The sequence below is a fragment of the Bison bison genome, unplaced genomic scaffold (assembly GCF_000754665.1).
Source record: "Bison bison bison isolate TAMUID 2011002044 unplaced genomic scaffold, Bison_UMD1.0 scf7180017863936, whole genome shotgun sequence".
NCBI classification, from domain to species: domain Eukaryota; kingdom Metazoa; phylum Chordata; class Mammalia; order Artiodactyla; family Bovidae; genus Bison; species Bison bison.
In genome coordinates, this window is record NW_011494508.1 from 58,243 (window position 1) to 69,611 (window position 11,369).

Below are 11,369 nucleotides of genomic sequence, written 5' to 3' on the forward strand. Positions count from 1 at the left end.
ATCTATTTCCCATGAAGTGATGGGACTGGATGCCATGATCTTCATTTTCTGAATGTTGAGCTTTCAGCCTACTTTTTCACTCTCCTCCTTCACTTTCATCAAGAGGCTTTTTAGTTCCTCTTCACTTTCTGCCATAAGGGTGGTGTAATCTGCATATCTGAGGTGATTGATATTTCTCCCAGCAACCTTGATTCCAGCTTGTGCTTCTTCCAGCCCAGCATTTCTCATGATGTACTCTGCATATAAGTTAAATAAGCAGGGTGACAATATACAGCCTTGGCGTACTTCTTTCAGGATTTGGAACCAGTCTGTTGTTCCATGTCCAGTTCTAACTGTTGCTTCCTGACCTGCATATAGGTTTCTCAAGAGGCAGATCAGGTGGTCTGGTATTCCCATCTCTTTCAGAATTTTCCACAGTTTATTGTGATCCACACTGTCAAAGACTTTGGCATAGTCAATAAAGCAGAAATAGATGTTTTTCTGGAACTCTCTTGCTTTTTTGATGATCCAGCAGGTGTTGGCAATTTGATCTCTGGTTCCTCTTCCTCTTCTAAAACCAGCTTGAACATCTGGAAGGTCACAGTTCACATATTGCTGAGGCCTGGCTTGGAGAATTTTGAGCATTATTTTATCATATTTGCCCTTTCTGAACACTTTACATGTATTAACTCATTTCATCTTCAAAGTGTTGTCAGAGCTGCTCTAGGTCTTTGCTCAAAACTCATCAACCCCCACCTTCAGCAGGAGTGAACATAAATCTTTCCATTAAAAGGTCCAGAGATAAGAAAGGAAACTGCAAACATAAGCAAACAAACAACACAAAAAACCCAAATCCAGATGAAACCAACGGGGGCCAAGATGGCAATGAATCTGACCTCCCACAGGTGTCTAGGTCTTCATTTTTCTCTCCTCCGAATCTTGAAGAAGAAAGAAGAAAGGGGGAAGTGGAAATAAAGTTTCCTTCTGAAGATGTTAGAAAATACTAAATAAAGTGGGATGTAGGGGTTATCTAATGATTTTGTTTATCCTTCGTCTTTTTTTCCTCCAATCTCTGACTGTGAGATAATTTACAGCCACAGATTGTGATAGGATAAAGCACCACTGAGATTTGAAATCAAGCCTCGATTGTGCATAATTGGCTCCACCAGTTAATAACTCTGTATCTTAGAGTGAAATAAACCTCTCTAGCCTCAGTTACCTTCAACAAAAATTGGGAATATTGATGATGCTCTTTTGTTGTAAAAATTAAATTATTCAGTGATGTAAAAGAGCATGATATCTGGGACACAGGAAATGTTTTAAAAGTTAAAACCATTTTTATTTAATATTGATAATGATAATTTATTTCATATGACATTAAGTACAGGGATCTATAGGAGTCAGAAACGAGAGACTTATTTCTTCATTTTTTTTTTTTTTTTGTCCCAGCTTCCTACAAGAAAATAAACACTCGCCACCTCAAGGTCCCAGGGACAGATGAGGTAGAGCTCACCTGCCAAGCTGAAGGCTATCCCCTGGCAGAAGTGTCTTGGCCAAACATCAGTATTCCTACCAACACCAGCCACACCAAGACCTCTGAAGGCCTCTACCAGGTTACCAGTGTTCTGCGCCTAAAGCCACACCCTGGCAGGAATTTCAGCTGTGTGTTCTGGAATGCCAATGTGAAGGAACTCACTTCAGCCACCATTGTCCAAGGTAAGAGCTGCCCACACTTCCTAGCTCTACCAATCAGGGTTCAGGCAAGAAATGGATGACACAGTCAGAATGAATAACCTGAGAAGACTGTAATAAAGGGAATGATTAAGGTTTAGAGAAACTACTAAAAGTAGGATAGGGCACCTGGGACTTCAAAAGTCGTGGAGCTGTACCGCCCTTGCCTCCAGGAGAGGCTGCTGGAACCTGGAAGAGGGACCTGGGGCCTCCAGTACAGGGGTACTGCCAGCTGCGGCCACTCCCAAGAATAGAAGGTGATGAACAGATGCCCCAACCTTGTTCTCCCACCCTCCAGTCTCCTGCTGGAGTCTCCCACTGGCAGAACGCAGGTGAGGTCAGAGAACAAGGAAGTCCTCTGATATGTTCATAAGGTCAGCCTCTCAGAGCTTAGAATAGAGTGTTAGAGTGCAATGAATGGACCCAAAGAAGAAACTGAAAATACCCAGCATAAAGACTGATCACTTTGATTCAGGCATAATGCCATGTGTCAGCAGTATAAATATTACTTTGCTGGCTTTTCTGCCAGCCAAGTGGTTTTAGAGTTTTCCAGGAAAACTGACCTCTTTAAAAAAATCGCTTATAGACTTCTCTGGCTATGCCGAATCCTATACTTTAGAACTTCATGCATCAGTAAAATTTATAACAGTTCTCATAGTCTGCTAATTTTTTATCTGCTAAGAACATTCATTTGACAAATAAGAGCAGCTTACATTTAGTATTAGGTCATTTAGTATCAGCTAACATTTAGTATCATAATCATTTTATAAGACAAGTCATTTTTTTGCAGAGGCATAAGTCTCCTATTGTTCCACAACCATCATGGGCTTTATTTTTTTTAAGAATTTTATTTATTTATTTAGCCATGTCAGGCCTTAGTTGTGGCATGCAGATCTTTCCTTGCAATGCATGGACTCTCCAGTTGTGGCGCACAGGCTTAGTTGCCCCAGGATATGTAGAATCTTAGTTCCCTGACCAGGAATCAAACCCATATCCCTGCATTGCAAGGTGGATTTTTTAGCATTGGAACACCAGGGAAGTCCCCACTGTGGGCTTTAGACAACACAAATTTATTAGCTCACACTTCTGGAGGTCAAAATTCTGAAAAGAGCTTTACTGAGCTCAAATCAAGTTGTCCTGGGATTGTAGAGGCTCTAAGAGAGAATTCATTTTCTGGATTTCTCCACTTTTGGGAGGCTACCTCCATCCCTTGGCTCATGGCCTTTCTTCCCACCTCCAAAACCAGCATTAGATTTCTGCTTCTGTCATCACATCTCTTTCTTTAACTCTCTTGCCTCTGTCTTCTACCTCTTAAGGACCCTTGTGATTCCATTAGATGCCCCTCCAATACATACCTCAACCTGATAATTCAGGATAGTTTTCCCATTTCAAGGTCCTTAATATAACCACATCTGCACAATCCTTTGTTATGTAGGATAATGCATTCATAGGTTTCAGAACATGGACATCTTTAAGAGGAGCCATTATTCTGCTATCTTACCAATAAAGGATATAATTTCAGAACAAAGACAGTCCTTAGTAGTGATTAAATTTGACTTTACAGAAGATTTGATATATTATCATTATATTCCACTATTTACTCTCTATCTTAGTTAGATAAAAGGGCTTATGATGAGGACTTGTGTGGCATGCAGGCATTTAGGTATTGACCCAAAGGGGCAGAAGTGAGATGTTCAAAAATTAAGACAGGAAAGAAGGAAGAGAAAATAGAAGGGTGCATTATTCCAATTGTTGGCATGAACAGTAGAAGCTGAAATACTCAAGAACCTCGTGAGAAGTGTATAGATCATCTCCTAAAATGTTAACTCAAAGAGCTTCAGACTGAAGGACTAATCTTTTGCTTTCACCCCCAGTGGTGAGCAGTTGTCCCCAGGAGTATAACTTCCTTCTGCTGTGAGCTATGCATGCATGTGGGCTGAGAGAGCTCTCCCAGCATCTATGGCATCAAAGTCATTTCAGGGCAGAAAGCAAGTGTCCACCTGAGGGAGTCACTGACCATGAAGTGAGTTTAGGCCCACCCAGAATTCTACCCAATATGTGGCTAAACTCAGAAGAGAGGCTGAGAGAAAGTGAGGCAGGATGACAGTAGTCAATCCCTTGCACTGCTCAAGTCTGTCCCTTCATGCCCTGTATTCTAACTACTGTCTCCGAGCCTTTGGGCAGGGAAGTAGCTACTATCGCTGCACAAGATACATATACCAGAGTTCATGAAACAAGTTACAGTTTCTACTGCTGCAACTGATCCCAAGCCATAGTTGATATTTGTCATCTCTCTCATCAGCATACATTCTAGCTTTCCCTCACTCAGCATTTCAGATGGAATAGTTTGTTTGCCTGGAGGGTGGAGGGAAGGAGGGGTATGGGGGTGACTCAGACTTTCAACACTGGGAAACCTGAGCCCTTAGTCCCCTCATCCTCAGCAGACTGCAGTTGTTGCAATTGCCTTTTCATTGTTATCACTGGGTATGGAAGTTACAAGACTCAGAGAATCAGTGGGTCCCTGAGTTCCAGACAGTCTTCCCTGCCTCCATTGTGTAGCAGCATTGGAATTCTTCATGGGAACCATTACTTTGCCAACAAAGGTCCGTAGAGTCAAAGCTATGGTTTTTTCAGCAGTTATGTATGGATGTGGGAGTTGGACCATAAAGAAGGCTGAGCACTAAAGAACTGATGCTTTTGAACTGTGGTGTTGGAAAAGATCTTGAGAGTCCCTTGGACTGCAAGGAGATCAAACCAGTCAATCCTAAAGGAAATCAATCCTGAATATTCATTGGAAGGCCTGATGCTGAAGCTCCAATACTTTGGCCACGTGATGTGAAGAACTGACTCATTAGAAAAGGCCCTGATGCTGGGAAAGATTGAAGGCAGGAGGAGAAGGGGATGACAGGATGAGATGGTTGGATGGCATCACTGACTCAATGGACATGAGTTTGAGTAAGCTCTGGGAGATGGTGAAGGACAGGGAAGCCTGACGTGCTGCAGTCCACGGGATCACAAAGAGTCAAATACAACTGAGACTGAACAGCAACAACGTGGGAATCAAGATCAGTTCCTCTACCAGTATTATTATTCTTTGCTTTGCCCGCTGGTCTGACGGTGGATAGAGCTCAAGTTGACTAGGCAGTAGCTATAACTTTACATGCGGTAGAACATGTCCCTTGGTACACAGCATCCTTGGTAGAAGTATTGGCCACTAGGGAGCTGGAATTTTAATCCAGGGCAACCTAAATTTGTGGATAGGAGAAGCAAAGACTCTACAAGTAGGTCACTGGAAAAAGTGATGAGAGGAAACAACCCTCAGCACTGGGGAAGCCCTGGCACAAAAGCAGCACACTGTTGAGGCATGGCTGTCAGGGAGAAGTGAGTTAGAACCTGCACAGAACCATCCATCATTCAGCCACATTGAGCCATGGCTGAAATCACATGGGACAGACAGAATATGAGTTGGGGCACCAGAGATACCTGCTCTATCTCAAATTAAATTTTGTCATGGACTGGCACTGATCCACAGGCCAGTCAGAGAACTTTGAAATGACTCAGTGCCTATCTCATCATTAATTTCCTAGCATTTTTTTTCTAGAAAATAAAATCCTCCCTGATATAGTTTTAGAGGCAGCCAGCTCCATTGTCATTCCAAATCCCCATTTCCCCATCTCCCCACACTTCACTACACAATTCCAACACTAAAGTTAGCCCAGCTTCTTTCTAAGTTATTATGATGAAGTGAGAAGGCAAAGAGAGGATTCATGCTAAGGATATGGACAGAAATGAAGACATTATAAGTGTACCATTTTGAGGACCAACTTTAAGTGAAAATAATGAATTAGGCAAGTTGACCTTTCAACATTCTCTACATCTCCTTTTATCACAACTAAGACCACCAGACTTGTCACCTTATAGAAACTGAGCTATAACTAATTTGTACCAGAGCTCCACAGACTCAAATATTAATAATCCCAGGGGAATTAGTTTTTTCCAAGAATTGTTTAGTCAACTTTCCTTTGTTATGTAGAATTTTCTGTCTGGTTGAATGTTGGCCAATATTGGATGAAATGTGGTTTTCTAGAGTGACACTTACATAAGGATCTTCACTGGGAAACAAGGGCCTGGATAAGAAGAATTTGGAAATAACTACAACCTACCCTTGTCATCACTGATTACATCAGTATTTTTCTCTTCATAGTAGAGAGGTGGACAGGCAGACTGACCATTTGTCTAGAAGCCTTAAAGCAGTGAGAAGTTAAGAATGAAGTAAGCTGGCCCTTCTCTCCATGGGAGAGACCTAATAGTAGAGTCAACAATTGTGGAGGTACCTGTGGGGTCTGCATCAGAGCTTGGGAGCTCCTAGGATATCGCTCATGAATGCAGCCAGCAGGGAGATGGAGGAATCTTTGTGCAGTTAGATTCTCTGAGTTGAGAGTCGCTCTCAGCTCTATATTCATCCTGCCCCCAGTCATGGATCCTCCGCTCCAAGTAGTATCCTTTCCTCACCCTGTACTCTCTGAACCTACTTGCACCTCTCTGGTCACCATGACTTCTTTCCTCAGGCAGTTTCTTCCACACAAAATATCATTCTTCATTGTCTTCACCAGCTCTCAGGGTAGTTCAGGTAACTCCAGAGTACAAGGTATCTTTCCCTCATCTCACTTCCTAAGACCTATTTCTTTGTTTGCCTGCTACTGTGCTTGTCTTTTCTCTTTCATTGCTCTTTTATTTTCAATGCATTTTAATTGTTCACATGAGTCTTCTTTATATCCAAACTAAAGCAAAACCTGAGTGCTCTGCCCATGGTGAGTGCTCTGCCCATGGTAAGTGCTCAGTAAATGTGAGATTAATGACTTGGAGACTTACTCTTGGACTACCCCAGTCCTATCATCCCAGCTGCCAGTCTGTATGGTACAAATGGTTGCCTAGTTTGTGATACAAATACCAGTAACAAAATGACCAAAGTCACACATCCTCCCATGGATTCCTTGCTTCTATTTCTCAAAGACATTTTTAAGTTGTCTTATGACTGTGCCCTTTCTCATTAATTGGCTTCTCACTGCTGACTTCTGTGACCCACACATACTTCTTCAAAAGTCAATGAATAAAACACATAGAGCAGTGAGAGTCTGGGGTGGGAGGTGCTCCAGTAGCTCCAGAATAGATGACTGAACATCCTAATTTTCAATCAGAAATTAAGGAGCAGTGACACCATTTTCCTTTTGAAACAGGGTTCCTTCCACTCAGCCAGTGATGCGTTTTCATTAGGAAATATAATGAGATGGGAGCACAGGAAATAACTATAACAAGACCCTTGTAGGGCTGGCAGAGAAGCTCTCCCAGGAGACTTGGAGGTGACTCTCTGGCAGTGCTCAGGAGCACGGGCTCTGAGGTCAGATGGACTAGAATTTCAAATCCTCTCTCTGCTATCTCCTAGCTTTGAGAACATGAACATATGACTGAGCCATCCTAGAACTCAGCCTCTCATCTGTAGAATAGGGAAAAATAATAGTAGATACCTAATAGAGTTATCATGAGGATTAAATGAAATATGTAAAGTCCTTAGCAGTTAAAAAGGATAGATACAGGAAAAAAAAAAAAAAAAACCCATGGTTTGTCCAGCAAGAAGCCTGGTTTCCTTATAAGTGCATGGGACTGTAGATAAGAACAGATCCAATATTTTTCCCATCACATCAGGACATCTCATTGTTAAGTAGCATGCAATTGTTATAAAACAGTCTAGAATAATATTCATTAGGATTTAGGCTAAGAGGACTCGAAATATAGTAGCTTAAAGCAGGAGTATACTTCTCTCTGATGTCACATTCAGAGATAGAAGGTGGGTCAGAGCAGGTAACTTGCTGTATTCTATATAGTTATTCAGTAATATAGGTTCTTTCCATCTTATTGCTCTGGCACTCTCCAGGATGTCACCCTGTTGAACTGTCAAAGCTAGGTCACTGCCACATTCATGTTTCAGCCCACAGAAAGAAAAAAAATATACCCAGTGTTTGAAGGCCAAGACACAAGAAAAACCCATTCTCTAGTCCTGAACTTAGTTCACATGGCTGGCCATACCTAACTGCAGGGAAGGCTTAGACATGTAGTCTCAGCAAAACCATGTGTCCAGCTAACACCTAGGTAATACTAGAGAAGAAACAGAGAGTGGATTTAGCAGTCTGTCACAAGATTTAACTAATGATAAGAAAGATTGGGCAAGGTAGACTAGATGGACAGATAGTCAATTCAGTCCAGCAAATCCTTATTGACACCTTTCATATAGCTGGTGCTTGCCTCTAGGGGATTCAGAGATGACTTTGCAAAAGTCTTTGTAATTTCATGTACTTATATTCTAAGCAGACTGATGTCTTATTGCATGTTCAGCATTAGAAAATCTTTAAGAATAAGTAGAATTTGTGTTTGGAAGGAACTATGAGGGAACCTTACAGGACAAGGGTTTGCATAAAGGCACTGAGGTAAGGACATCTCCTGCTATGGGGACAGTAAGAACTCCTTGACTTATGGTGCTATATGCAGCAAATACTTAATAAGCACTTCCTGTGTGTGTGTGCTCAGTCGCTCAATTGTGTCCAACTCTTTGCAACCCCATGGACTATAACCCACCAGGCTCCTCCATCCACAGAGTTTTCCAGGCAAGAATACTGAAATGGGTTGCCGTTTCCTATTCCGGGGATATTCCCAATCCAGGGATTGAACCTGCAGATTCTTTACCACTGCACCACCTGGGAAGCCCTAGTAAGCACTTCTAAGAAAACATTAGTTACTCTGGGTTATGCGTGATAAGGGCTGTTAGCTAGATATATTGTGGTGATAACTCACAGTGTATACAAATATTAAATCATTATGGTATATGCCTGAAACTAGTATGTTATATGACAATTATACCTCAATTAAAATTTTTAAATATGGATTATCCAACGTTTAGATGAAGCAAACTTCTTAATGCTTTTTATCTTTATGTTCACTACAATCTTGAACTTAGAGACAAATACCTGTGGGGCCTGAGCTTTGGATCAGACAGATCTGGGTTTGCAGTCCTGGTTTGGTCACTTACTTAGCACTGATGTGTGCATGTGTGCTCAGTCACTAAGTCTTGTCCGTCCCTTTGTGACCCCGTGGACTTCAACCCACCAGGCTCCTCTGTCCAAGGAATTTCCCAAGCAAGAATATTGGAATGGGTTGCCGTTTCCTTCTCCAGGGGATCTTCCCAATCCAGGAATCAAACCGGTGTCTCCTACTTGGCAAATGGATTCTTTACCACGGAGCCACCAGCCCATTAGCAGTGATGACCTTAGATCTTGGAGCCTTACTTCCTCAAGTCTAAGATGAGCGCCTCAAATTAAATGACACCTAGTCCCTTCTTAGCTAAAACTGTCTGTGGTTCTCAGATAGCACTATGATGGGAGAAGGGGAAGACAGGGCAGGACTGAGACCTTCCTCAAGAGCAGTTTTGGCAGACTTTTCCAGGACCAGGCTATGACACTTATTCTTTTTTTGGCCGTGCCCAGGCCGTCAGCAGTGAGAGTGCAGACACCCAACCACTGAACAGCCAGGGAATTCCCTGTTATGTTTATTCTTTATGAGTTACTCCATAAGGCAAAATTCAGCCTGTTGGAAAGGGCACAGTTTACTTGAGTATGCTTCCATCTCCCTGTAGTGAACCCCCATCCAGGCCTGTCCTTGGTCAGTCTGGAGCCCTCATTCCAACCAGAGCACTCCTTTCAAAGGCTTTCCCCAGCCTCCAAACTTACTCTTCTCATCCACCTCTCTACTAAACTCATCTCTTCCTCAGTGCCAGACCTTGATTCCCTGAGAAAAGGAAAATGGCTGGCTGTAATGATTCACATTAAGATACGATATTCTGTTTTTTCAAAAGGATCCTCTTAATCCTAGAGGTTGAATAACTGATCAGATATATTCTAAGCATCATGAATGCTTGACAGTGGAGGGGGAGACATATTCGGGCTGAGGGATTATCCTACTGTAAAAAGAGAGATGATGAAGGAGAAACAGCAAGGAAGGAAGGAAGAAAAAGAAGGAAAGGAAGGAGAAGGAAGGAAGGGAGGGAGGAAGAAAGAAGAGAAAGAAAGAGAACATAATACAGTAGGTATATAAGACTGGTGAAAAACATGGAATGTGGAATCGGGCAGCCTGGACTATATCTCAGCTATGTCACTTAATGTGTAATTTTAGGAAGGTGTGCTAGGTCTCTGTGCCTCACTTTCTTCATCAATAAAATGAGAGTTATAGTACAGCCTGCCTCATAAAGTGGTCATGAAGAGTAAAGAAGCTGATACAGACGTCATTCATATAGACACAGCATTCATAGAAAAATACCTGGCATGGAGTAAACGCTCAATGCAAGTTGGCCGTGTTGGTTATAACTCACTTGGCTGCACTGTTGGTTTGCCTCTGAGTTACCATACAGTGGGATTCTGGTGCTTTTTCTTTCTGCCAGGTCCTCTGGAAGACCCCAAGATCCCTTCCTCTTCACTGCTTCATGTTTTCATTCTCTCCCTCATCGTTGCTCCCATATTCATAGCCACAGTGGTAGCCCTAAGAAAACGACTCTGCCAGAAGTTGTATTCTGGAGAAGGTAAGTGAGTTTTATTCATGGTGACCAAGTAGACTGGGTGTCTGCAGTGTGAGGCCCTGTTTGGCCCCACTGACTTGTAGCTTCACACTGTGTCCACTCAGGGCTCATGAGTTTCTTGGGGCTTGTCCTGATGATTATTTCCCAGGAGAAAATGCCTGTGGTCTTCAGTAAGATACAATTTTTTTTTAATAAAAATATTGATAAAAGTAAAAATTAAAAAACTGAATATTTTTGAATGAGTGCTTCATTCCTGTAGCTGAAATGGTTTGCTTTGTTCTCTGAGCCAAGAAGTGTCATCAGCCTCATGAGATCAGTGTTATTTGGGCAATGCGGATGGTTGTGCAGTCAGAGTTCACTGGTGGGAGAATGGCAGGATCCTTCATGAGGACTCCTTTAGTTCTCATTCCTCCTTTGCCCATTCTGGGTCTGAGCTGGGCTGAGCCGTCCTCTTCCCCACAGGAATCTGAATCTTCTGGTTGGGTAAGGAAAGGAAAGAAGTGTGAGGCCATCTGGTGTAGGGAAAGCACCTGACTGGTGGTACCCTGAGATCTTCCAGCAGCTCCCTCCTCAGCCCATCACAGGCTCGCCAGCCTATTCCCATTCCTCTGTGACAGTGAGGCAGAGCATGCCTGTGGTGTTTGAACCCAGGCCAGAATACCTGCAAGCCCATCTGGTGCTTTCCTAAACAGGTCCTTTCCTACACAGCACCCAGTGAGCCTCCTCCCAAGATCTATACACAGCCTATAGAAAAGGAAATGGCAGCTAGGAATAATTCACTAAGAATTTGAAGTGGTCACTATTTGAGGACTGGGGGGCTTTTCAGTGATTGTTATCCTACATTTACAATCTAACTTCTATATTCTCATCTGCCATGAAATATTGTCATCATCTATTTGTCCGTTGACCTACGTGTGCATTAGCTTGGGTAGTAACCACAAACCCTCTACTGTAGAATCCAAGATCCACGAACTGTTGTCAAAAGAAAGAGGGGGGTTGGGGAGGAAGGAAGAAGGGAATAAGGGAGGGAGGGAGAGAG

The 11,369-nt window shown here is 42.6% G+C and overlaps 1 protein-coding gene across 9 annotated transcripts in view; it reads left to right on the plus strand.

The window, feature by feature from the left end:
* PDCD1LG2 (programmed cell death 1 ligand 2) overlaps positions 1 to 11,369 on the plus strand; it is a 119,142-nt gene that overhangs the window by 34,793 nt on the left and 72,980 nt on the right. For 5 of the 9 annotated variants that reach the window (XM_010833813.1, XM_010833812.1, XM_010833819.1 and 2 more), the window contains 2 exons: positions 1,429 to 1,695; positions 10,196 to 10,333. In XM_010833813.1, the coding sequence (XP_010832115.1) occupies positions 1,429 to 1,695; positions 10,196 to 10,333 (405 nt within the window). The remainder of the gene's footprint in view (positions 1 to 1,428; positions 1,696 to 10,195; positions 10,334 to 11,369) is intronic. The other 4 variants (XM_010833817.1, XM_010833814.1, XM_010833818.1 and 1 more) reach the window with 1 other exon arrangement.